Consider the following 26621-nt stretch of genomic DNA (forward strand, 5'->3'; position numbering starts at 1 on the left):
TTACTTTTGTAACATCAAAACATTTTGAGAATACAGGCGTGTACTTTTCCAAAATGGTAGATGTCTAGTTTTGGAATGAAACGCATTAGTTCCAAGTTCAATACAACGGTACATATCATGAGGTATGAATAACTGGCGCGACTGTGAATGAGATTCCAGCATGGGGTTGTTTGCTGTGTCCATGCAACATGCATGTTCACTGTACAGAATGCTGCCAGGAGGAGGAGACGGACTAGAGCTAAACGAGCTACGGAACGGTACAAAAGGGGAAGAACTGCATATTCTGTGCCTTGAGTACATATACAAAATATAGATTTTTATATCTGTTTTCTTTCTTTTGATTGAAAGGGATCGATAGGATCCCTTAAAGGGGGGAATGTGGAGAGAGAGATCACCCTCTTCTCAAAAGCGAGGTGTGGCGTCATGCGAGCCCCTCTGTCTTCTTTTGGTGCAAATCCAGTGCGATCTGTAAGCTTCTCTTCCGGGTAGGACACCGAAGAGGGATGCCGTATAACTCCGGCAAAGAACCGCTTTGTCTTGTGAAAAAGAAACATCGGGCGCCAGTTTTTGGGGGGTATTATTATGAGTTCCTTTATCTTCCTCCGACAACCACAATGCCGCGAGACATCACAAATCAAGCGATTGGTCACTTTCCACCTTCTGATAGATCTGTTTCAGCTTGTCCATTGAGTCATATGAAGGAAGGATAATCATTCACATTTCTTTTTTTCTTTTAAACTATGCCTATTTTTCCTGTGATTACACAAAAGTTAGATAGCTTTTTGTTATATCTCTATATTTTGTAGATTACACACAAATTACCCAGTGAATAAAATAGTATAAATAGATGTGAACAGTGTTCTTTTTCTTCTGGCAAATTACTTTGTGGATAAATATGAACTAAGTAAAGACCAACTAGTTTTTCTGATGTATCTGCTAGCAAATGCTTAGTGGGACGATGATTAGCGGCATAACTAAAGGCCAAAGCATTTCTTTGTTTAGGGGAGTTTGGTCAATTAGAATTCAGTCAAGTCAGAATCTTCTTTTAAATCACTTTTAACACATGAGTTGTTTTTATGTAAATGTGTTTGTCTGTATAATTATTTTCTTTATATTATACCATTATAACTTGGCTTTGTTTTCCTTGAAAGCCCTTTTTGTTAACTGTTAAAAATGCTATTATTATTATAAAAGGAAAGACGACTTAATGTATGCACCACTCACATCCAGGATAGGACCTCCCATTTCATTCAGACTGAATTTCCATTTAAATTCCAATTAATTTATATTTCCCATAATCCTTGCTAGTTGGGAGTTTGTCAGTTTGAATGTAACCTGTGATCAGCCCCACAAGTGTTTCTCACACAGTCCATTCTCATCCCTGAGTTATACTTAGGCATGAGCTACTGTAAGAGCTACTGTAAGCTCAAAGCTAACTCAGCCCCCTTGTTATACCGCACCAGTTAGACCAATCGCGAAGGGGCCACGCTCATCCGTTACAAAACGGTTTTAGTTTTTAAAATTACAACCTATCTGCCGTTTTCAGAAAAAACAGCTTTGCTAACTTAATTTGTGTCGTCATTTTGGTGATCAGCCGGTTCCAAAAGTGAATTCTGTCTCGACCTTTCTTTCCGTCAAAACGGCCGCTAACCCTGCAGGTTAGAATGTGCCAGTGTGAAACGCTAGGTAACCCAGGGTTAAAGACAGGGGTGGCGAGTAATGTAGCTCTGCCTGCCCTACATCTTAGCTAAGCCTTCCCTAAATGTATTTTTATGTATCTGAAGATTAAATTTTTTACCTACCGTATGCAAAAGATATCTGCAGATATGTAAAAAACTTTTTTTTATTCTAATTCAAGTTCAGTGAATCACATCCAGGATCCCCGGATAGGCTGCCATGTCCAGTCGCAAAACAGCGCAAAGACAAGTTGCAATTTAACCGAAGTACAAATCTCCTGTCTGTCTCCAACTGGATTATTTTACCCGATCAAAACTTATTTAATTATTTTTTATTTGCTTTACTGAAAGGAAAATCATGTGAAGTACAAGTGATGTTAATATATGACAACTGATTACAGGATTCAAGGCGGCTAATTTGAATGAATGTTATTATATTACATTATAGCAGCTTGTGTGACCTTGTGTGAGTTGAGTTGGCTTATTGGGTTTGTGCCGCTGCCAAGGATTTGGCTAATGTTGTTGATTTGCCCGGGTTTCACTTTTTGTGGTAACATACTGTAGCTGACTTGCTGGGTTTGTCTTTAGATATTATGAAATGGGATTTAGGAACGAAGACGAGCACTTCTCCTTGTCACTGACATTGACTATGTTTACTTCACACTTGATAGGTGTGGAATCATCAGCCTATCAGTACAGTGTTAGGGTATTGATAACGTTATTGTCACATTACTAAAACAATACCTTTGAGCTCTAATTAAAACAACATTTGCTGGTTATAACGTCTCCGTTATACTTTAGCTAACAGATCAATTTCGGGCCCCGGAAAAATTGGGCGGCACGTGCGCAACTTCCATCCCTGGTTAGCCTCTGCCATCCCTCAGCCTGCGGGGCCCCAGATAACCAGGTTTAGGACCTAGAATGATATGACAAGCTTCGGTCACATCGCCGGGAGACAAACGCTACCCCTGACAGAGCGACCCGTCCACCAGCGGTGAAGTGGGGAAGCAGTGTTGGGACGGTTCTATGACGACAACTTGTGGAAGTTTCCTCTGAGGCCTCTGTTCACACCGCTCCCTCCCGCTCCCTCCCCCCTCATCCTCCCCTTCCTCTCCCCTCACACCCTTCACCTGTTCACCCCTCCCCACAACCCCGCCCCCTTTTCCCAGAAAGCTTAAGAAGCAAGCTCAAAGAATGGGGGTGGGGGTTGGTGCTTGATTCTTCTTGATCCTTTGCTAAACTAAATTTGAATTTGATCGCAATGTTTTAACAATACATTTCTATCAACCATGAAGATTTCACCATGTGCATATTTAACAGATTCCACCACAGACTCATCATATCATTCTAGGGTTAGAGGTTCTAGAATGCGCTTGGCCCCCTGGTGGATGAAAAAGGGCTGGAGGTGTCAGTGGTCCTTCAGGGACTTGACGGCCTTGGAGAGGTTGCAGTAGAACTCTACCATGCTGGAGGGGAAGAAGGAGTCGACCACCGAGCGAGGGAGGAAGCCCCCCAGGTCTGTCTGGAAGAAGCTGAACACCTGCGTCTTGTTGGACTCCCTAGAGAGAGAGAGAGAGAGAGAGAGAGAGAGAGAGAGAGAGAGAGAGAGAGAGAGAGAGAGATACAGAGATACAGAGAAGGAGAGGAGAAAGAAAGCGTAAGTGAGAGAGAGACACACAGAGAGAGACAGGGAGAGACAGATACAGAGAGAGACAGAGTGAGAGAGATAAGAGAGTGATGAGAGAGAGACAGACAGACAGAGAGGGAAAGATCAGACAGATAGATACAGTATAGAGAGAAAGAGAGACAGAGAGAAAGAGAGACAGAGAGATAGAAATAAATAGATAGAAAGACAGAGAGAGAGAAAGAGAGACAAAGAAGGGAGAGAGGGGGGAGGGGCGTTGACTCATTCATACTCCTTCATTCTTCATACTCATAGTTCTACAGACAGACAGAGGTCTAATCTGGATTCATCTGACACACAACTCTTTAGAAATGGCTTCTTTAAAATCACATTTTGATCTTATATCCCTTGTATGTGTGTTGCATTAGTATATTTGATCTTATTTTTTTCAAAACTTCGGTGTCATTAATACCCGTGATCGTGTGGACAGGGCCTAACACATTTCCACTGCTTGCTTGCATTCAAATAAACAATAGAAGTTTTTATTCTTGGACCAGACTGGTGCAGTGATGTCCAGCTCAACGCTGCCCCTTGGTGGTAAAACACTGCCTCTGCAATGAGTCCCAGGGGAGGACATTTTTATCCAGTATAATTAGGTCATGGCTAGAAGTAGCGCTGCTGCTGATGGTTATTTATGTAATCAATTCATCCAACGGTTATTTGATCCATTAATTGGTGCATTTAAATGATTAATTTGCATAGAAGAAAAAAATAAAACAGGGTCTTTTTAGAGCAGCTTAGTGCCATCTAAATTAAATTCTTCTTCTTCTTCTTCTTCTTTTGTATTTCCATCAGACAAGGCGCATCGGAACATTTAAGTGTAACCAGTGAAAGGTTTATTTATTTATTTATTTTCAGTGCACATTAATAAACATTGCTGTAAATGTGCCACTGTTAGCCAAGAGGCTAATTGCCATCTGTTGTCCCTGGGCCAGGTGTTTAACCCTTTGGTTGCCAAAAACGGAGATCTACGTTTCTGTGGCCCAACGCTTGAGGGCCGGAAACGTAGATCTACGTTTCTGTTTCGGTATTTCTTTTATTCGCTATTGCCATTCATAATTCATCGGGGCAGCCTGTGCATGCTGTACTGAATGTGTCTGAGATCACAGACGGTCAATACCGCCGCCTACCGCCTTGCGGCCGCTATTGCACTCCATTTGAAACAATGTCGTTTCTTTTCTCTACCAAGCTGGGGCGTGGGGGCGGGTCCTAAACACTTGGACAACTGACCCCGCCCGCCCGTTCATGTGCAATGCCGGATAACGTCGGAGACAGGATCGCTGTGGATATCTGGAATGGCGATCAGATAATTGGATTCTTCTTTTTGCATCAGAGACAAGGTAAGGACTCTATATTACCGATCTTGCGTTGATCTGATATTTGTTTCCCCGCGATAGAAACGTGTCTGTGTTTTATGTGTGTGGGCCGTGTACCGTTGGTCACATCACGGCACGAATGGGCGCCCCGCTGCAAGCCCCCTTTCATCCGTGCATGATGAAAGATAATACTGATAATCTAGCGTTGATTTCAGATTGATTGTTGATCCAAGCGAGGAATGGCAACGTGATAAGTGAATTCCAATAAAACGCTGTTTTCGCGTCTTTTCATGGGATTACTCAGAATCACTGAAACTATACTCATATTCACCACGGTATAAAACGGAAATGTACGGATGATCTGTTTTTTTGCATGTTGACTGGAAGAAACTAACTGACAATCGAAAACGTTATTAGATCCATAGCTATAATATTTAATATCATTTTTAGCACTGCAAACACGGCATTCTCTCCATTGAATAGAACGCTGGCACTGAAGGCCCACAGTGCCCCCTGCTGCCTGGCAATCAAAGTGTTAAATAGCACATTCAAAACAGGAAGACATAACAGCATGAATATAAAATGAATATAAAATAAGCCAAATAGTCGACACAGTAAGACATACATGAAGCAGACGATTATGCATAATAAAAACATTAGCAGCAATTAGCAGACAAAACACAGTAATAGACAACAATACATTTAGCAGACAAGACACAGTTATGCACAACAAGACATAAGCATTATCAAACAAGACACAGTTATGCACAACAAGACATAAGCATTATCAAACAAGACACAGTTATGCACAACAAGACATAAGCATTATCAAACAAGACACAGTTATGCACAACAAGACATAAACAATTAGCAGACAAGACACAGTTTTGTACAACAAGACATTTAGCAGACAAGACACAGTTATGCACAACAAGACATAAACATTAGCAGAGAAGACACAGTTATGCACAACAAGACATAAGCATTAGTAGGCAAAACACAGTTATGCACAGCAAGACAAACAGTTAGCAGACAAGACAGTTATGCACAGCAAGACAAGCATTATCAAACAAGACACAGTTATGCACAACAAGACATTAGGGCTGACCCCTATTAGTCGAATAGTCGACTAATCGATCGAAAGGAGCCGTAGTCGACTGCCAACCTCTTAGACCAATGCAAAAATATATATATAAAAAAAAATATGTCTTTAATTTTTTTTTTATATATATATTTTTTTATCATTCTTTCCAAAAGAAAAGAGGCATAGAAGCGTGGCTAACGCTAATGGCACGCATACCAGAGGCTAACTGCCTAAGAAAACAGGCACAGAGGCACTGAAAGAGGATTTCACCCATCTAATGGACACACTAGACTAGACAAATATCAAGATGTATCCATCAGTGGACCAATTGCATGCTTTTGCAGAGGACAAGAAGCCTTCCGTTGAGTCCTTCAGACATTAAGCACCCCCACAGCCCAAATGGAATGATACAATAAAAATGTTAAGTTTAAAATGTATACTATCTGCTAATTTCGGCCAATCAAAGTAGATTATCCAAATCCTTAGTCGGGGACAGCCCTACAAGACATAAACATTTAGCAGAAAATACACAGTTATAGACAACAAGACATAAGGAACATTTTAAACAAATTCAGTCATCATTATATGCTGTTCTCAAACCAACAAGTAATCGTGTTTAATGATCGCAATTTCAATATCAATGGAAATAATCATGATTATGATCTCTCCAGGCCTGTACTCACCCAGAGATGGGGACACATATGCAGCCACAGGGGTGGTTGACGCCCCTCACGTAGCCCGACTGGGGAGGACACCCAGGGTGACGCACATTGGTGGCTGTATCACACAACACAGGGAGAGGACGCTAATTAAGACACAGGCTTGAGACAATTTGATTGACTGATGTTATTATTGTTATTTATATAGGCGAGGTATCTTCAGAAAGCATTTGTAGCTGTTACATGCACAATGTTCAAACTTTTAACTCATTGAACGGCAAAAACGAGTGTTCTTGTTTTTCAAAGCCAACCATTGGCTGGCAAAAACGTTATTCTAAACAGTCCGCCGGACCTTCTTGTGTGAGCTCTATGTGAATTGTAATTGAAATGACGATCGAATCCCGATAGGTGGCAGTATTTTCGCCTACCTTTTGAACTGGGCTAGTTGGGAAGGGGGTTGCTCACTCACTGCTGGCCAGAGTCATCGTAGCCACTAGCCTGCGGACTGTCTATGCAATGGCGAGCAAACTATTGGAGATTATTATGAAGAGGACAAAACAATCACACTTATGGATGATAAGGTGAGTTTTCACCAGACTACATTGGACTCAGCACTTCTGGTAAATCATAAAAATACTATAGTCAAACCGGCCGAGCATGTAACATCTGTTCACCGACACTAGAGTTGAGAGTACTGGCCAGATCCTGGTATTGGCGCTGTCTCGAGAATGCAGTTTCCCCTATTGCAGACCGGGTGTCACTTTTTTTTCGCTCCGGGTGGACTTTTCTCATTAGCCTAAAGCTAGATCACCTGGAATACTTTTTGCGACGCCGAATTCAGTATGCAGTAAAGGAATATAGCATCAGCCAATGGACATATCGATCTACCAGATGGCGATCAAATAACTGGGAAATTATTTTTGAAATCCAACCGGCCACAGAGCGATTTGACGTCAATTTCAGCCTGATCGGGCCTTGTTCTCATAGCCATCCACACGGTCAGCGTATCTTGTTGCAATAACGAATGCTGTTATTGGTAATCAATAATCAGAAATGACTTCCCCCGCCCCCCCCCCCCCCCCCCCTTTGATGCATTCATGGTGGACCATGATACCGATCATATGCATTTAGATTTTTAACTCTAGCTTGTGTAGGGCCGAAACGGCAATCGATTTAACGTTATTAGCTTAGCGCCCTATAACTAGCGTTGCAGGAATTATACCAGACCATTCCGATATAACGTTCATATTCACAATGCTATAAAACGGGAACGTATTGATGAAAAAATTATTTCTTTATGGCATATTGAAGGGAAGGTTTATACTGTCAATTTACAATGACAATGGACACATAGCATTAATATAAAATATAGATTTAGCTCTACAAACAACCTCACGCACAGTGAAACGTTGTAATGAAAAGCTGGCCTCCTAGAGTGGGCCCTATACCATTCTACTCTCAGGCCCCAGCTTTATGTAACCATAACTACACTACTGAGGGGGAGATGTTTTATTCTTTATAGAGGTGACTAAAGCTACAGAGGACATTAACTCAGTCAGCCTTACAGCGCTGGCGTGAGCTCTGCTACATCATGTGTGATAAACACTCCCATGAAACCATTAACAGCCCAGTGCAGTCTTAAAGGGATATTCAGACAGAAACCACAACAGCCCAGTGCAGTCTTAAAGGGATATTCAAACAGAAACCACAACAGCCCAGTGCAGTCTTAAAGGGATATTCAGACAGAAACCACAACAGCCCAGTGCAGTCTTAAAGGGATATATAGACAGAAACCACAACAGCCCAGTGCAGTCTTAAAGGGATATTCAGACAGAAACCACAACAGCCCAGTGCAGTCTTAAAGGGATATTCAGACAGAAACCATTAACAGCCCAGTGCAGTCTTAAAGGGATATTCAGACAGAAACCATTAACAGCCCAGTGCGGTCTTAACTCTTTCTGCGCCAAAACGAGAATTCTCGTGTTTCAAATCCATTCGTTGAGCGCCAAAAATGTGTTTATTTTTTATTTCCCCACTCCAAACACTTGCGCGGACCTGTCTGTGTCTCCCTGGCACCACTGCCTACGTTATAATTGCAATGACGATCGAATCCCGACAGGTGGCAGTATCGCCTACCTTTTGAACTGGGTCTCTAAGGTGTCTTTCAGTGCCTCACTACCTCCTGCAAGAATCCCTTCCCCCTCAAAGTGAAGTCAGCACACAGCCATCAGTCGGAGATTTGCTCACCTGAAACCTATTGTTTCCCGTATTATAGCCAGACCCAATGCACACGAGTAATGGCGATCGCGATGGAACCACATGGATTATTCATTTTGGGGTAGCTTCTGACTAAGAAAAGGTCTATTTTAGGTCTATTTTACCAAACCTAAAACATGCTTTTGTATTGATCACAGCGTCGTATTTTACCGGATCTAAAACATGCTTTTGGTAACGATCGCAACTTCGTAAAACGACCCCCCCCCCCCCCTTGATGATTTTGTGAAGAAACATCTATATATGGTATATACCTTTGATTTTGAAATAATATAGGTTTCAGGCGAGCAACCCGAACGATTTGCGCATATGCATATAACACGTCATATCTCACTATCTAGAAAACAAGACTGGATTATTTCGAAACAGGGCGATGTTTAGCGTGGAATAGCGCACAAACTACAGTATGTAGAAACAAACTGGTTTGTCAATGTTGGACTATAAACAATGCCTGTCAAATGAGCCATACTATTGTCTCCATAGCTATAATACAGAACACACGATGGGTCCGCAAACATCGCGAAAATGGTCAATAGCGCTGGCGCCAGGGTTTAAAGATGGGCGCTCAATGAGTTAAAGGGACACTCCCCAACATTTAAAATGTTGGGATGATTATTATTCTCGTCACATCTTGGAGGAGAAGTGTCTGCATTTGTGATTTGGGGAGAAATGGATGGTTTTACTGTCCATCATGATGTCCTCATGATGAAAAATGTCTTCTATCTCTGATCATTTCTTTTGACGTGTAAACTCAACTGGAGTTTGAGGTTGTCCACTATTACATCATCAGCATATTGTGGCGTCTGGGTGCAGGATACTATAATGAAAATAATCTAATCAAATCAAAGAATATCCGCTTTAGTCCTATTAGCACCGGTAGCTTTCCTTACTGAAGCTATGGGGAATGCCTATTGTAGCTGTGAGCCTCAAGCTATCTGTGCTCCATGGTTTCAATGAGTACTAACTAGGGATGTCCGATATTATCGGCCTACCGATATTATCGGCCGATATCGGCATTCAAATGTGATATCGGAAAATATCGGTATCGGTTTTCAAAAAAAAAAATATTTTTTTTATTTTAATTTTTTACATTTCTATAACCTTTATAACCCAGGCAAGCAAGTAAGAACAAATTCTGATTTTATTTATTGTCAAAAGTATGCATAATGTTGTGTTAATTCCAAAACAAGAGATATGTAATGTTAATTAATTACCTGAAATTATTCAGTTTTTTGGGGGGGGAAACCCTGCATATATCGGTATCGGTTGATATCGGTATCGGAAATTAAGAGTTGGACAATATCGGTATATCGGTATCGGTTAAAAAGCCAATATCGAGCATCCCTAGTGTAACTGAGGGGTACAATTCCCTGACTGTATTGAGAGTATGGTATTATTAAACCACTACTTAGTTATGTACTTTAATTACTGGCCATACAGTACATGAATATATATGGTGAACACCCACACAAGAATACGGCAATGACACATAAAGTTCTATTTGGAGGGTATTTATTATTATCAGAGCAAGCAACGTTAGGTTACAGATTGAGAATTATACTTGCGCTTGTAAGGCGAAGAACACACGTAAAGTAGGTCAAGAGCGTAAGTCAATGAGAATAGTAAGATGGGTCTAAACTGACGCCACCTGTAGCAAAGCAATTACATAAGGCACACTAGTACCAGCTGGAGACACTGGGGGGTTCCCTCCGGGTGTAAGGCCGGCAGGGTAGAGGAATGTTCGGGTGCAAAGTCTGGGTCAACGAGGAATAACGAGGTTCCAGATACAGGAACCAGTGCAGTACTCCCTTGATCGGTAGACAAAGCAACAGCTATAATCCAGTATGCTCGACAGCATGGATGAAAGCTAGCCAGCCTCTTCCTAGAGGCGGACTCGAGGGATGCTCCTCACGGGGGGTAGATCCCACACGATAGTGGGGTAGACGGTTCTCTGCTCCAGCAGTCACGGTACCAAAGCAATATAATCCAACCAGAAAAGGTTCTGCAGTCGCCGGTGTAGGTTCTCTGGTGTACATATCCAACGGTTCTCGTCTAGGACTCCTCGGGTGGGGGCACGAGTTTAGGCCGCCCAGCCTGGATAAGTGCACTAGCTATATACACGACGAACCGGTGGTAATGCTGGTCACTGAAGAACGGTAGCCGCACGATACACTATAAATTATAGACTATTACTTCACATTAGAATAAGTCGAACTCAACGGTACTGCGTTAAACTCTGACACTTTAGCAATCTATTCGCACGCGGTTCTCAAGGCTCTATTCAGAGGCAAAGTTGCCCACTTCACTACACGTTGTCTCGTGGTGAAGGCATCAACGTTTTAGTGCTAAGTGCTGCTGTATCCACCTGCGCCGTATTTATACGTAAGGTGAATTATCTAGTGCCAACCTCAGTTCTGTCTCATATTACTGCGCAAACCTGGACATGTTGAGACATGCCTTGGCGTTGCCTTTGAACTTGCCATTGGGGGTATGGTCGTTGGCGCCTAGGGGTCGCTGTCCAATAGGAGAGCGAATATTATTGTCTGGTTTGTACCCAGGTAAAGGGATATTCCGTGTATATATACAAAGAATATACAAGGGATATCAAACAATATACAAATATTATACAAGGGATCTCAAGCAATAAATATATATATTCGGTTTAATCTGACCCTTTGTAACAGCCGCCTCCTAATTAGTCCGCACCTAATTAGATAAAGCAAAGACAGATTAATCGTCTTGTCAACTACTCAATGTCTGTTGTGGGGAGTAGGGCAATTCACAAAGTCAGTGGGTCATGATCGTCATCAAGGGAGTCAGGGAGCCTTGGCAACTTTATCAGCCTCGCCACGGGTCGGGTGTATGTCCGTCCCTGGACAAGAACTTCTGCCGCTCTGACCTTTCCGTCGGCACCAGTGATCACTTTGCTTACGCGGCCGGCCGGCCACATAGCTCGGGGTAGTGACTGGTCCACGATCATGACGACTGTGTCCTCCGTCAAGTTGTCTCTATCTTTTACCCATTTCTGGCGGGTTTGTAGAGACGGTAGGTAGTGGAGGAGGAAACTGTTCCAAAACTTGTCAGCCAATACTTGACTGTACCTCCACATTCTTCGGCCGTTCGCTTCTTCGGGTCTGTACACCGTCTGTGGGAGCGTGGGGTCCAGCCGCCCCATCAAGAGTGTTGGGGGTGACTGGGTCGACATCAGCTACATCACTTGAGACGTAACCGAGGGGCTTTGAGTTCAATACTCCCTCGATCTCTGTGAGGATTGTCGTGAGGACTTCTTCAGCCACGGTCTGGGCCCCAAGCACGGCGTACAGGGCTGTCTTTATTGAACGTACTTCTCGTTCCCAGGTTCCCCCGAAGTGAGGGGCGTTCGGGGGGTTAAACTGGAAGTCAATCTGAGAGGGAGCGAGGTGGGTCTTAAGTTCTGGGCCCATGGCTTGGAAGCTCTCTCTCAGCTCTCTTTCTCCGCCTTTGAAGTTTGTCCCGTGATCAGACAATAATATAGACGGTTTTCCTTTTCGCGCTGTGAATCTCCGGAAGGCCATGAGGAATGAGTCCGTACTCATGGTCGGAAGGAGTTCTATGTGTATTGCTCGGGTGGTCATGCATTTGAATACAATGCCCCACCTCTTCTCCGTCCCTCTTCCTTTCTTCACGTACAGCGGGCCGAAGCAGTCCATGCCGGTGGAGTGAAAGGGCTTGTCGCCAAGTCGGAGGCGACAGGGAGGCAGGTCAGCCATCCTGGGTATACTGGGCTGTGCTCGCCACTTGCGACAGTCTAGACAGGTCCGCTGGAAGCGTCGTACTGCTTCTCTTCCATTCAGTATCCAATAGCGACGTCGGATCTCAGCGAAGACTCTCTCTGCCCCAGCGTGGTGCACATCCTCGTCGTATTTCTTTATGATGAGCTGGGTGACCTTGTGTCGGCTGTTGAGGACTATAGGGAACTTGACGTCATCCGTTAAGTCCGGGGCTCGTCTCAGACGACCACCCACTCTGATGAGGTCATGGGCGTCGCGCTCAGGAGCCAGGTGGAGCAGTCTGCTGTCTGACGGAACTGGCTTTGATCCCTGCAGACAGTCTAGCTCCTCGGGGAACGAGTCTCTTTGGGCTCGCTGTAGCAGAAGGAGTTCTGCTTCTTCGTAGTTAGCGGCGTTAATGTCAGTAGTGGAGGGAACCTCAGGGTGGTGCCACAGGAATGTCTCCAACTGCGCACTCTCAAGGGTGGGGCAGTCGTCTATGTTAGGGTCGGTGGGGACTGGTGTGTGCGTCAACCCACAGAACATAGATTTCTTCATCTCTGCCTCCTCTTGACTAACCTCCCGTGGGGTGGGGTTAGGCCACTCTTCTTCCGGGAGCTTGAGGAACTCGGGACCGTCACTGTAGATATTGTGACGTGTGAGGTCATCTAGGGACATCCCCCGTGTGATGACATCTGCTGGGTTCTGTTTCGTGTCCACGTACCTCCAGCATGCTGATTCTGTTAAGTCTTGGATCTCTGTGATTCTGACTCCCACGAAGACCTTGTATCTACACAAATCGGACTGGATCCATGTGAGTACGGTCATGGAGTCTGACCACAGGATTGTTCTTTGCACCGGGATGGTGAGTTCACGTTGGATTAACGTGGCGAGTTGCGCGCCTACCAGGGCTGCGCAGAGCTCTAGACGCGGGATCGATTGTTGCTTGCGGGGGGCTATCCTTGAGCGAGCCAGGATGAAGGCTGTGTGTATTTCTCCTCCCTCCTCTCGGGCCCGCAAGTAGGCCACCGAGCCGTAGGCTACTTCTGAGGCGTCGCTGAAGACGTGCAGGTCCATCTGGCACGTCTCCAGCCGCACTGTGGGTGGGAAGTAGCTGCGGCGTATGTTCACATTTGGGAGCGAGTTGAGTTCCTTTTCCCACTCTCTCCAGGTGGGAGCGAGGTGGTCGGGTATGGGGTCGTCCCAGCCCTGTTCCTTGTCCCACAGCTCTCGTACAATCATTTTTGCCCTGGTGGTGTAAGGTAGGATACATCCCAGCGGGTCATATTGTCTGGCGAGTGTTCTGTATACACTCCGTCTGGTGGTCGGTAGAGAGGTCGACCTTCCCTGCTCCGTGGTCAGGGGTGTGTATCTGTAATGGAGCGAGTCTGTTTTGAAGCGCCAGACTAGTCCTAATGTCATTTCTTGGGCTTCACCTGGGATGGTCGCCATCCAGGTCTCGCTGCTTGCTGCCTTGTTCTCTGGGGAGAGGCTGCGAAGTCCTTGAGGGTCGCTGCTGGCCCACTGCCGGAGATCAAAGCCGCCTTTGATCAGGGAGGCGCGGAGCTTGAGTAGGAGGGCTTCGGCTTCTTCTGGCGTCGAGACGCTTTGCAGACAGTTGTCCACGTAGAAACTCCTCTCTACACTTTGTCTGACCTCCTCGTGGTCTGCTGCTGGGTCCTCTGCGACATGTTTTTGCAGTGCGAACGTAGCACAGCATGGGCTGCATGTGGTTCCGAAAGGGAGGACCTCCCATTGGTAGATGGATGGTTGCTCATCCCCGATCCTCTCTCTCCATAAGAACCGCAGCAGGGGCTTGTCCTCTTCCACTAGTCGCACCTGCAGGAACATCCCTTTGATGTCGCCGCTGATGGCCACCTTGTCTTGGCGGAAACGTAGCAACACGCCTAGTAGAGAGGGGCCGAGTGTTGGGCCGGGCAAGAGTTCTTTATTCAGATTCTGTAGTCCGATCTGGTAGCTGCAGTTGAACACAATACGATCCTTGCCGTTGTGGTGGACCTTGTGGTGGGGCACGTACCATGATTCGGTCGTCTGGTCGGCCTCTTGAATGTCAATTTTCTTTATGTGTCCCGCTGTGATTAGCTTGTCAATCTCAGCGCGGTACACAGTGGCTTGAGTGGGGTCTTTGGCTAGACGCCGCTCGGTGTTCAGTAGATATCGCTCCGTCGCTTCTTTTGAGGCGTGGAAGGTGGGCATACCTTCTCGCCTCAAGAGTGGAGTTGCGTATCTCATCACTCCATTGACCTCGACTCTCTTTGTCCTCTGCTCGAGGAGGGTTATGGCATAAGTGTCTTCCTTTGATCGAACAAGTTTCTTTTCATTCTTAAAGGGCATTGCGTCTAATGTCCATAGCCTCTCGACGTGCTGTAAGAGGGTGGTGTCTTCTTCTTTTATTCTTGAGTGGAGGCAACGAGTGGCTGCTGGTCGGTTGGGAGACCTGGAGAGGGGGCCTTGTAGTGTCCATCCTAGGCGGGTCTCGACTGCTGCTGGACAGCCTCTGGGCCCGATGTGGACCCGGTCCGTTGGGACGATGAGGTGTGCGTGGTCGGATCCTATGAGCAGGGTCGGGGTGGCGCCGTCGATGAGCGGTATAGGTAGTTGGCGTAGGTGCACGTATTTTTACATCAGCTTGGGGATGGGGTAGGTGTACTGTGACAGGCCTATGTCTTGGCTGGTGAAGGCGTTAGTAATCCTATACTGCTTCTCGGGCTGCCCGACTGCTGCGATCGTGAAGGAGACATTTTCACCCCCTATGGTCTTCAGGTCTCTTCCTATAGTACGGATTGTCATTGTTTCTTCGCTCCCCCGCAGACCCAGCCGGGCTGCAGCGGATGCGAGGAGGAGAGTCTTTTCTGACCCATCGTCCAGGACGGCGTAAATGTCCATGACCTTGTCCTCGTAGCTTAGTATCACTCGGACCACTTTCAAGAGCACTCGGGAGCTCCCGCTGCTGGCGGGGTCGATATACATGACGTTCACTCTCGAGCTACTTGGGGGTGCGAGTTTCTTCTTGTTGCTGTCATGCAAGACATCCAAGTGGGCGCCGTCACACTTGCTGCATTTCTTCTTTAAACGGCACTCGGCTGCCATATGGCTGCGCGCGCAGCGGAAGCAGCGGCGGTTGGCTTTGATCCACTGACTCACCTCGTCAGCGGTCATCTTCTTGAAAGTGTCACATTGAGACAGCCAATGTTCTTTCTCACAGTACTGGCATACAATCTTCCACTTCTCTTTCGTCGAGGGGGTGTTGTGGTTCTTGTGCTGCGGTACTGATTCGGCTTGGTGCATAACGGTCACCGACCGGCGGTTATCATTAGATCTCCGAGGTCCATCTCTTGGGCTTGGTCCACTCCACACGAACGTATCCAGTCGTAGGCTGCTGACTTCTCTTGCGAGGAAGTCGGCCAGGTCTAGGAGGGATGGCTCGGGACCGTCGGGATCACGGTGGTCTCTCTGCCGCCGAAAGCGCTCTTGGCGGGCTGGAGGGAGCTTCTCTAGTATTCGTTCTACATTAGAGTTAGCATATAGTTCATGTCTCCCTTTTTCCTTTTGGGACCCCAGCATCCCTACCAGGGATTGTACCTTGATAGAGAGGTCATCCAATGCTCTATTGTCTTTGGCTGGGGGGAGACGGTCAATATTTCTTATTTCTTGTATCACGTAGTCCCATATGCGTCCATAACGCTGGTCGAGGGCCACTAGAGCCGCGGAGTATGGGGTGCTTGAGTTGGAATATGCCAGCGCTATATTATGCGCTCTGGGCACCTTGAGATGCTTGAGGAGGATGGCATATTTGTACGACTCATCAGGGACGTCGGACATCATAGTCTCTAAGCACATCCGTAATTCCGTGTACTGTGCTCTGTCCTCGTGCGTAAAGTCTGGGAACGTCGGTGTGCCAAGGTACGATGCCATGGATGGCTGGCACATCGGTGAGCGTTGGGGAAGAGGCCTCCTGGGCGAGTCTCCCCGTACGTGTTGTCGTGGGCTGGTACTTGGTGGGTACCAGAGGCCGGGTACCCAGGTGCTGTTCCTCGGTGCTGACTGTGCGTCAAACTCACCCGTGAGTTGAGTCGGGGGTTTGTAGCGCAGTGACTCGGGGGTGAAGTCTGGGCTGTACTGGGCCTCCTGGTCCTGAGTACGTTGCTGCTGGTGGGCTTGACCTTCCTCCTCTTCCTCTTCCTCTTCTAGGTCTTCTAGGTCTTGAAGTCTTCTATTCAGTCTCTCGGCGGCGTAGGCCGGTTCTTCCCGGTTGCTGGGTCTCGTATGGACCGGTCGGGGAGGGGGTTCGGAGACGTAGATAGGATCCTTCTGTTGGCCGGGTTCCGGGTCACTTGGTCGGGTAGGGGAAGGTGCCCTAGACCCTTGTCGTGATGGTGTCCTGGAGCTCCGTGCGGAGAGAGGGGGTGTCGCCCTGGCAATCAATTGTTCTATTATCTGCGCCTGCAGCCGGTCGCGCTCTGCTTCGCGCTGGCCGTGGGCTGCGTCGCGCTCTGCTTCGCGCTGGGCATGGGCTGCGTCGCGCTGTGCATTGGCGGCGGCGCGCTGTGCATCGGCGCGGTCTCTTTCAATGTTCTCTTCCGTCTGGAGGCGTCTGGTCTCCAGTCGTATGCGGTCGTCTTCACTCCTTTGTTGCGCCTGGAAGCGCTCTCGCTGGGTTGCAGAGTGTTCGCGTTCACTAAGGGCTTGCACTTGGAGTTGCGCGTGAAGGCGCTCTCGTTGGTCTGCAGATTGTTCGCGCTCGCTCGTCTGTTGAGCCTGAAGGCGTTCTCTTTCCATGGTAGAGTGTTCGCGCTCACTTAGTTGTTGCGCCCGGAGGCGCTCTTGTTCCATGGAAGAATGTTCGCGCTCACTAAGCGTCTGTGCTTGGAGTCGATCGCGTTCAGTGGAGGCTGCCAGGGTGGCGATGAATGCCTGCGCCAGCATCTGGTCCGCTTCGCTGGGGGATGACACTGACGGAGGTGATCGGCTTCTGACAGTGCTCGTTGGAGATCGGTTCTCTTGGCGCGCCCCGAGGTCCATCTCCTGGGCGCGATTCTCTTCTGGTCGTGTGTCGGGTTCTGTCCCTGGAGCGCTTTCTTTATCCTGGAGCTCTCCGGGGATTATACCGTTGACGTTGTCTGGGGGTATAGTCATGTCATGTCCCCCCTGGTCCCCCCCGTGAGCTTGGTCAGTTTCGTTAGAACCCACTAGGGTCTCTACTGGCAGGGTCGCCTGGTCGGTAGGATTTGACATGCTTTGACTATCCGCTTTATCCGCATTTAACGTCTGTTTAAAGCTAGGTATTAGACTGACAGCATATTCCTCTAGATAGGGAGGTGGCTGACGTCTGCGCTGCGGGTGTTCTAGCTTGGGAGAGCCGCTTGGGGAGTGTTCACCGCTGGCCATGGTTAATATCAATATTATATTAGATATTACACTGATCGAAGGACCAATTGTAACTGAGGGGTACAATTCCCTGACTGTATTGAGAGTATGGTATTATTAAACCACTACTTAGTTATGTACTTTAATTACTGGCCATACAGTACATGAATATATATGGTGAACACCCACACAAGAATACGGCAATGACACATAAAGTTCTATTTGGAGGGTATTTATTATTATCAGAGCAAGCAACGTTAGGTTACAGATTGAGAATTATACTTGCGCTTGTAAGGCTTGTAAGGCGAAGAACACACGTAAAGTAGGTCAAGAGCGTAAGTCAATGAGAATAGTAAGATGGGTCTAAACTGACGCCACCTGTAGCATAGCAATTACATAAGGCACACTAGTACCAGCTGGAGACACTGGGGGGTTCCCTCCGGGTGTAAGGCCGGCAGGGTAGAGGAATGTTCGGGTGCAAAGTCTGGGTCAACGAGGAATAACGAGGTTCCAGATACAGGAACCAGTGCAGTACTCCCTTGATCGGTAGACAAAGCAACAGCTATAATCCAGTATGCTCGACAGCATGGATGAAAGCTAGCCAGCCTCTTCCTAGAGGCGGGCTCGAGGGATGCTCCTCACGGGGGGTAGATCCCACACGATAGTGGGGTAGACGGTTCTCTGCTCCAGCAGTCACGGTACCAAAGCAATATAATCCAACCAGAAAAGGTTCTGCAGTCGCCGGTGTAGGTTCTCCGGTGTACATATCCAACGGTTCTCGTCTAGGACTCCTCGGGTGGGGGCACGAGTTTAGGCCGCCCAGCCTGGATAAGTGCACTAGCTATATACACGACGAACCGGTGGTAATGCTGGTCACTGATACACTATAAATGATAGACTATTACTTCACATTAGAATAAGTCGAACTCAACGGTACTGCGTTAAACTCTGACACTTTAGCAATCTATTCGCACGCGGTTCTCAAGGCTCTATTCAGAGGCAAAGTTGCCCACTTCACTACACGTTGTCTCGTGGTGAAGGCATCAACGTTTTAGTGCTAAGTGCTGCTGTATCCACCTGCGCCGTATTTATACGTAAGGTGAATTATCTAGTGCCAACCTCAGTTCTGTCTCGTATTACTGCACAAACCTGGACATGTTGAGACATGCCTTGGCGTTGCCTTTGAACTTGCCATTGGGGGTATGGTCGTTGGCGCCTAGGGGTCGCTGTCCAATAGGAGAGCGAATATTATGGTCTGGTTTGTACCCAGGTAAAGGGATATTCCGTGTATATATACAAAGAATATACAAGGGATATCAAACGATATACAAATATTATACAAGGGATCTCAAGCAATAAATATATATATTCGGTTTAATCTGACCCTTTGTAACACCTAGTACTAACCCTTTCACTGCCACACGACAGAAGGTTAACCCTTTACTATCACACAACCTACGGCGACCGTCGGTTGTGTGATAGTAAAGGGTTAACCTTCTGTCGTGTGGCAGTGAAAGGGTTAACCGGCTGTTGTGTGGCAGTGAAAAGGTTAACCTTCTGTGTGTTGAAAGGGTTAACCGGTTGGTAGTGTGGCAGTGAGAGGGCTAATGCTAACACTTGAGTAATGTTAACCTTTCGGGGAGATACCAGGTTTTGATCTAAAAGCGGCAATATGGAAATAGACCAGGCTCCCTTACTGTGTGTTGTAGTGCAGTGGTTCTCAAACATTTCCATGTTAAGGACCCCCAAATTGATATGTAATTGACATGTAATTGGCCAAGGACGCCCATTTGATTAGATAGTTGTTGTTACATGTGATTTCATCCAGAATTCTACAACTGTCTAGAATAGTCATTCTTATACACTCTCTCACTGTACTAATTTCTATGGAAATCTGCTTTTAGCTTCTGTACTCCTGACACTTGGAACATCATACAACAAACTCTAAAACTCAATACTTTGCTATCCTTAGGTCAGTTTAAATCCTTGATCACCAACCATTCCACGAGAATCTGTAATTGTTTAAATTGATTGTACACATTTGTATTATGATTGCACTTATTGCATAGTATTTTCATTGAATGTATCATGTATTCATTAGTATGTTTGTATGCTCGTCGTCATTGGAAATGAGGACGTGTCTTCAATGAATTTTCGAGTTGATCGAATGAATGAATGAATGAATATTAGAGAAAATGTTCAGCGGTCGCAGCTGTTGTGTGATATTTTAGGTTCGCCTGGTCAACTTCTATAAAAAACTGCTTGTATAACCCCAACCCTGTATTTTACAATGAAGTGATGTACAACTTATTTTCAGAACAACCTGGGCTATCAGAATACACTGTTCCTAATAAGCTTTCTGGAGACCTCCTGGAACTACATCAGGACTCCACGTTGAGAACTGCTGGTGTAGTAGTTAAAATTGTCTTCTGAAGTCACAAATACATAATAGAAAGAAAGGAAAGGAGATGATAACGAGTGGCTTATTTACCGTTTGATGCGATGGCACCGTCTTCATACTGCTTCACTAAAATAACGTCTACGAAGTCTCGCGGTGCGATGATGCCCATGGCTGCTGACGGCGTGACGGTGCGGCACACCGAGATGTCCTGCGTGAGGGGGACACACAAAGACTCAGAATCAACTAACAAAGCAAAACACACAAGGAAATTAACAAGTGATTTATATTTATGTGGTGTAGGAATATTATTATTTATACTGTATTGGTTATAATTAGGGATGTCCGATATTATCGGCCGATATCGGCATTAAAATTTGATATAGAAAAATATCGGTATCGGTTTTCCCAAAAAAAAAAAAAAAGTTCTATAAGCTTTATTTACCCAGGCAAGCAAGTAAGAACAAATTCTGATTTTATTTATTGTCAAAAGTATGCATAATGTTGTGTTAATTCCACAACAAGAGACATGTAATGTTAATTACCTGAAATTATTCAGTTTTTTTGGGGGGGAAACCCTGCATATATCGGTATCGGTTGATATCGGTATCGGAAATTAAGAGTTGGACAATATCGGTATATCGGTATCGGTAAAAAAGCCAATATCGAGCATCCCTAGTTATAATTATAGTATTCTTTATTTTAGTATACTGTATACTTACTTACTCATGGTATATATTCAGATTCTAAGTCCAGAAATTCCCCAAGGGGATCAATAAAGGAATATCTTATCTTACGTGATATTGACCATATTTACTGTAATGTATAATATAACTGATAGGGCATACAGACCCTCATCTGCACCTTTGATTACACTGCTTACTTGGTCATATGCTTATTTTTATCTTTACTATAATTGTATTGCCTATATTTATGTCTTTCTACTATTACCCTGCCCATACCTGTACCACCCCCCTCCCCTCCTCCATGCTTCTATGACGCCTGCATTTCCCCAAGGGGATCAATAAAGGAAAATCTTATCTTATCTTATTTCATAACTACATCACTGTGTGTACCATATAATTATGAGGAATTATGTAATGACATGTGTTGAAAAGCTGAGTGACAAAAGTATTAGAATAGGGATGTCCCGATCAAACCAGATTGATTGGAATCGGAATCGGAGCCGATCACAGCATATGTATTGATCGGTATCAGCTACATCAAGCCAGATCACATTCTGATCCTTCTTTGTTGGAAAGATAAATTAAAACCAATGAAACAGGAAAAAAGTATTGGACACTCTAAGACACCACAGCAAGGAACGACAAGGAACTAGCTGAAAACCAAAACTAATTAGGAGGCAACTCTACCTCCTATCTATGCTAATAATGTCAACTGGGTTAGAATATATTGATGGGCTATAAACGTTTTTTTTGTTACCATAGAATATATTGATGGGCTATAAACGTTTTTTTTTTTTACCAAGGTGCCACCCAAGAAACATCTAATGATGGGTAAAAGCAAAGAGCTTTTCACAAACAGATTGCAAATCATGAAAATGGAATTGGTTAGCGATGTATTTCACAACTTCGGAATCTTCCAGTAAGCACCATTGGGGGCATTATCCGTAAGTGGAAGTGGATCACTCAATCATCAACCGGCCATGCACAGGTGCTCCTCGCTAAATTTCTGATCAGGGAGTCAGAAGGACACCGGTGGTACTTGGGCCCCCTGTTGGTGGTACTTGAAAAAGAAATTAAAGTATTATAATTCTTTTTTTAAATAATTTGTTCTTTTTTTTTCGCAGTCATGCCACTGAACTTAGAAGCAGGCCAGGCCAGTGTTTCTAGTTGCGGTGGCGTGATAGTTAGATAACCTAAGTGGGGAACAACCAGGAGATCACTGTGACAGAGAGTAATGCATTCTAACAGTCATAAATATTTTATTCAACTTCAGCCCCAGATTTTTTTTTTTTTTTTTTAATCACAGTTCGGTACGCGCCTCGGTTTTGAAGTCACGGTTTGGTACAGGTTTTCGGTACAGTGGGGGAAAGTTTGGCTTTCCATGTTCCACTCAGGAGTCATGTAGTAGTGTGCAGTAACTAATTGTACTTGTAGGGCTGTCAACGAATATTCTATATTGGAATTAATAATCGAATTTTGAATTCTATTCTGCACGCGAAACAAAGTTCTGCATGCAGCGTTCGTTAGTGGTTAACGTACCATTGTATTCGTTCTGTACAGAGCCGTACTGAACCTTAGGTCCAGTACTGAAACGTTTCGGTACGGATATGTGTACCTTTACACCCCTAGTATCTAAAGCAGGGGTGTCAAACTCATTTTCACAGAGGGCCACATCAGCATTATGGTTGCCCTCAAAGGGCCAAAGACGTATAAATGTTAATGTAATGTAAAATAAATGTAGCTACACATTTACATATTGTTAAACATGGTGTTTCTGTATTTATTACTTATTCAAGTTATACATATTGCATATTCATTTGCATAAATGTAAAAATATATGTTAGCTTATGTTATTTTAACAAATAATTTTAGTTTATCAGAACCCCATATTACTCCACCAATCAATGATCAAACCATTCAAGTAAATAACAAAGAAGAATATCATCAAATACAAGCTATGACATTAAGTTTGTTCAAAACCTTTTTGTCACAGTCAAGAGGGGCAGAACTAACAACTGTGAGCTGCAAAGAACACGTGGGACAGATGTAGCAGATGTTACAAAAACAAATGGCTGCACACAACCTTGCAGAGGCCATACATCCAACTAATGGAAGATAGTTTAATTAACTTTAATTAACAGATTGCAGAATGGGTACAGTACAGTACAGCTCAATACACACAATTGTTAAGGGGATGCAGACCAGAGAAAGACTTTCGACTTGTTTACATCAGGGTCCCCCATTTTCAATTCGTAATGAAATTGCTATTATGTGTCTGCATGAACGCACAACTGTAACTGTACTAAAAAATAACAAAATAAGGGTTGTCTCAGTTCACAACTATATTGGTCAAGTTTTGGGTGGGACTTGTTTGCGTCCCTACAGCTTCTTATTCAATTGAGCGAGATGCTCGGTTATGTCACACAGCCAGTTTGCATCTGACAGTTCAGACAATATTTCTTCAACCCTTTGTTACCTATTCCGCCTGGATCTTTTTTGTATTTTGGGCTGTAAAATTGTCAAAGAATGTCTGAGGAGTATCTAAAGATCTAAGACTAAAGATATGTAAAAATTATTATATGCAGGTATATACAGACAGATGTGGATATATATATATATATATATATATATATATATATATATATATATATATATATATATATATATATATATATATACGGTAAGAATAAATATAAATATATATTTGGTATATACAGCATTGTTGCACAGCACATGCTATCATACAGTTATATGTGTTATATGCAGGTGTATAAGTAGGTATATCGAAGGATTGTATGCAGATATATTCAGACAGATATGGATGTACAGAATCTACAACACTACTATGATGAAATTCACAGATTTTTCAGCCAAAACCGACCTAGCAGCACCTATTTCAATGTCAGCGGGTTGAATGTGCCCCATTTAGCTGGCATTCAGGTCGACCCACTCTCCCAGGTAATTCGGTCCGCCTCTATAGTCCTCTCACGCATCATCATGACAAGCAACCGGATCCTGTAATAAAAAAATTCAACCAACGAACAAGATTCTTGTACCGGATCTCCTCACTGGTAAACAAGAATACCCTGAAGACTCTGGCAGGAGCACTCATTCAAAGGTACTACGACTATGCTTGCACCTCATGGTACCAAAGCACCTCAAAGGCGCTAAAAACAAGACTACAAACATCACAAAACAAACTGGTCAGACTACTGCTTGGCCTTACTCCTAGAACCCACCTCACCCCTGCCCACTTTGACAACCTAGGATGGCTTAGAGTAGACGACAGACTCAGAGTACAGCAACTTGCAATGGGCCTGGTCTACAAGATACACTACACCACTAAGATACCCATGTACATGTCGAAATATTTCCCAAAGGTCAGTGAATTCCACGATCACAACACCAGAGGGAGCTCCACAAATCATGTTCAACCCAGATTCAGCTCAAACAAGGGACTAAACACGTTTCGCAATTATGCCACAATAATGTGGAACGCCCTACCCACAGCCGTAAAATAATGTGAATCCCTTTCCCTACCCTCCTTCAAAACCGCTCTCAAAGAGCACCTACGGGTGGCTGCAATTAGAAACTGGCCCCGGTAAATGTCCAAACCCCCCAACCCACCCAACCAACCCCCTCCAATGTACAGTCTCTTCCCCTTCGAATGAATATATATTTTTCTCTTTTTCTTAGAGTACTGTATATTTGTATGTCTTGTATGTCATAAATGTCTTGCTGAAACAGTACTGTATATTTGTAAGTCATGTATGTCATAAATGTCTTGGTGAATTGAAAATCCTCTTAGCAGTTGTTTGTATTGAGCCGTACAATACCATTCTGCAATCTGTTAATAAAAGTTCCAATCGGGCGGCCGGGTAGCGCAGCGGACTAAGCGTCTGTCTACCACCACAGAGCCAGTGGGATCGAATCCAGCTGTGGTGCCTCCGGCTTGGCCGACCGTCCATACTAAGGCAATTGGCAGTGTTAGCAGGTGGGAAGCCGGCGTGGGTGGGTCCTGGTCGTTGTAAACAGCGACTCCTACAGTTCGGTCGGGGCGCCTGCACAGCAAGGGAAGGATCTGGGAGAGGTAGTGTGACCTTCCACACGTTACACTCTCCCAGTGAGAGTCCGCGCTGCCAGGTGAAAAGAAGCGGTGGGCTGGCTACACACGTGTCGGAGGAAGCATGTGATAGTCTCCGCCCTCCCAGACCGACGGTAGGGGGTAGAGTGCGCAACGACCAGGAAGGGGATTGGGAATTGGCATAACAACTAACATTGGGATGGGAGGAAGAACGGAAACAGAAGGGGGGAAAAGATAATATAAAAAATAATGAAAAAAAAGTTCCAATCAATCAATCAATCAATCAATCAATCTGTTCTTCCCCACCTATGGTGAAAGGTGTTTATTTCCCGTTTGCCAGTAATGCTGTCCTTACTGCCTGTGGAGTTAACGGGAAACTGTGTTTCACCGAAGGGGTTTAATGTTTTTGTCAGCGGTCGAATTTCGAAAAGCCAAATTGCTAACCCTAAATGACCAGATGTTGCACTGACGCTGGTGACGTCGGGTGACCTGATCTGCGACGCTAAGCAATTTTTGGCTAGTGACTTTAACTCTTTAGCCCTGCGGAAGCTAACCGCAGTAACTAAAATCTTTTTCCAAAATAAGTGCAATTTTACTTCTCAATATCTGTTTTTATCATGTGACAACATTTCAGAGTTCAATCTTTCTCTGTTTTGGAGAAAACGGTATAAAGAATTGCAGTGACTACTAAATCGTTGGATAGTCAAAGAACTTTAAAAGCCATTTTCACTGTTTGCGTAGTTACTGCGGTTAGCTTCTGCAGAGAGAACTGCCGCTTCGGGGGGGGGGGGGGAATCCACAGCCATATGAAAGAGAGAGAGATGTATATTAGAGGGCATTGTTCACGGGGGAACACAGCCCGCACGAAGCACAGACAGAGCCAAGAGGGATCTATTAATAGCCCATTCATTCTCCTACCGCTGCAGGAGAGCGGCCGGAAATAACGTCACCCGTGAGAGGTCTGTGGTGCTCCAATGCCACTGTGCATTGTGGGATCAGTAGTTTACACTGTGCATTGTGGGATCAGTAGTTCATTATGCTAATCCCTCTTACCAGCTCCAGGAACTTTAAAGCCTCAAAACTCAGAATTAGCTGTTTATGTTTACATTTTGTCTTTACTGTGATTTGTATGTTTGTTGTGATCAAGCTAGAAATAAAGATCAATCAATCAAAAGAAAATAATAATACCATATTTTCAGGCTGAGCTAAATACAAATATTAAATAAATAAAAACATGCCCCTCAAGTATATGCTTGGACACTATTGTAGATGGTAAATGCACTGCATTTATATAGGACTTTTATCCAAAGCGTTTTCCAACTTGTGCCTCACATGCACCCATTCACTCACACATTCACACACCAACGGTGGAGGCAACCATGCAAGGTGCCAACCTGCTCATCAGGAGCAGTTAGGGGTTAAGTGTCTTGCTCAAGGACACTTCGACATGCTGCCGGGAGGAGCCTAAATCGAACCGGAAACCTTCTGATTACCAGGTCAATGCTCTACTGGTAAATGGACTGCATTTATATAGCTCCTTTATCCAAAGTGCTTTCCAACGTTTGCCTCACATTCACCTATTCGCTCACACATTCACGCACCAACGGCGGAGGCAACCATGCA

General features: G+C 45.0%; 1 protein-coding gene across 1 annotated transcript in view; it reads right to left on the minus strand.

Moving 5' to 3' along the window:
- Positions 1-3057: 3057 nt before the first annotated feature.
- Positions 3058-26621, minus strand: part of stard5 (StAR related lipid transfer domain containing 5) — a 32305-nt gene continuing 8741 nt past the window's right edge. The window contains exons 4-6 of the mRNA XM_084307477.1: positions 20322-20439; positions 6444-6537; positions 3058-3235 (exon numbers count right to left, since the gene is read on the minus strand). Of these exons, the coding sequence (XP_084163603.1) occupies positions 3085-3235; positions 6444-6537; positions 20322-20439 (363 nt within the window). The 3' untranslated portion in view covers positions 3058-3084. The remainder of the gene's footprint in view (positions 3236-6443; positions 6538-20321; positions 20440-26621) is intronic.

This window comes from Notolepis coatsorum (assembly GCF_963971535.1).
Source record: "Notolepis coatsorum genome assembly, chromosome: 2".
NCBI classification, from domain to species: domain Eukaryota; kingdom Metazoa; phylum Chordata; class Actinopteri; order Aulopiformes; family Paralepididae; genus Notolepis; species Notolepis coatsorum.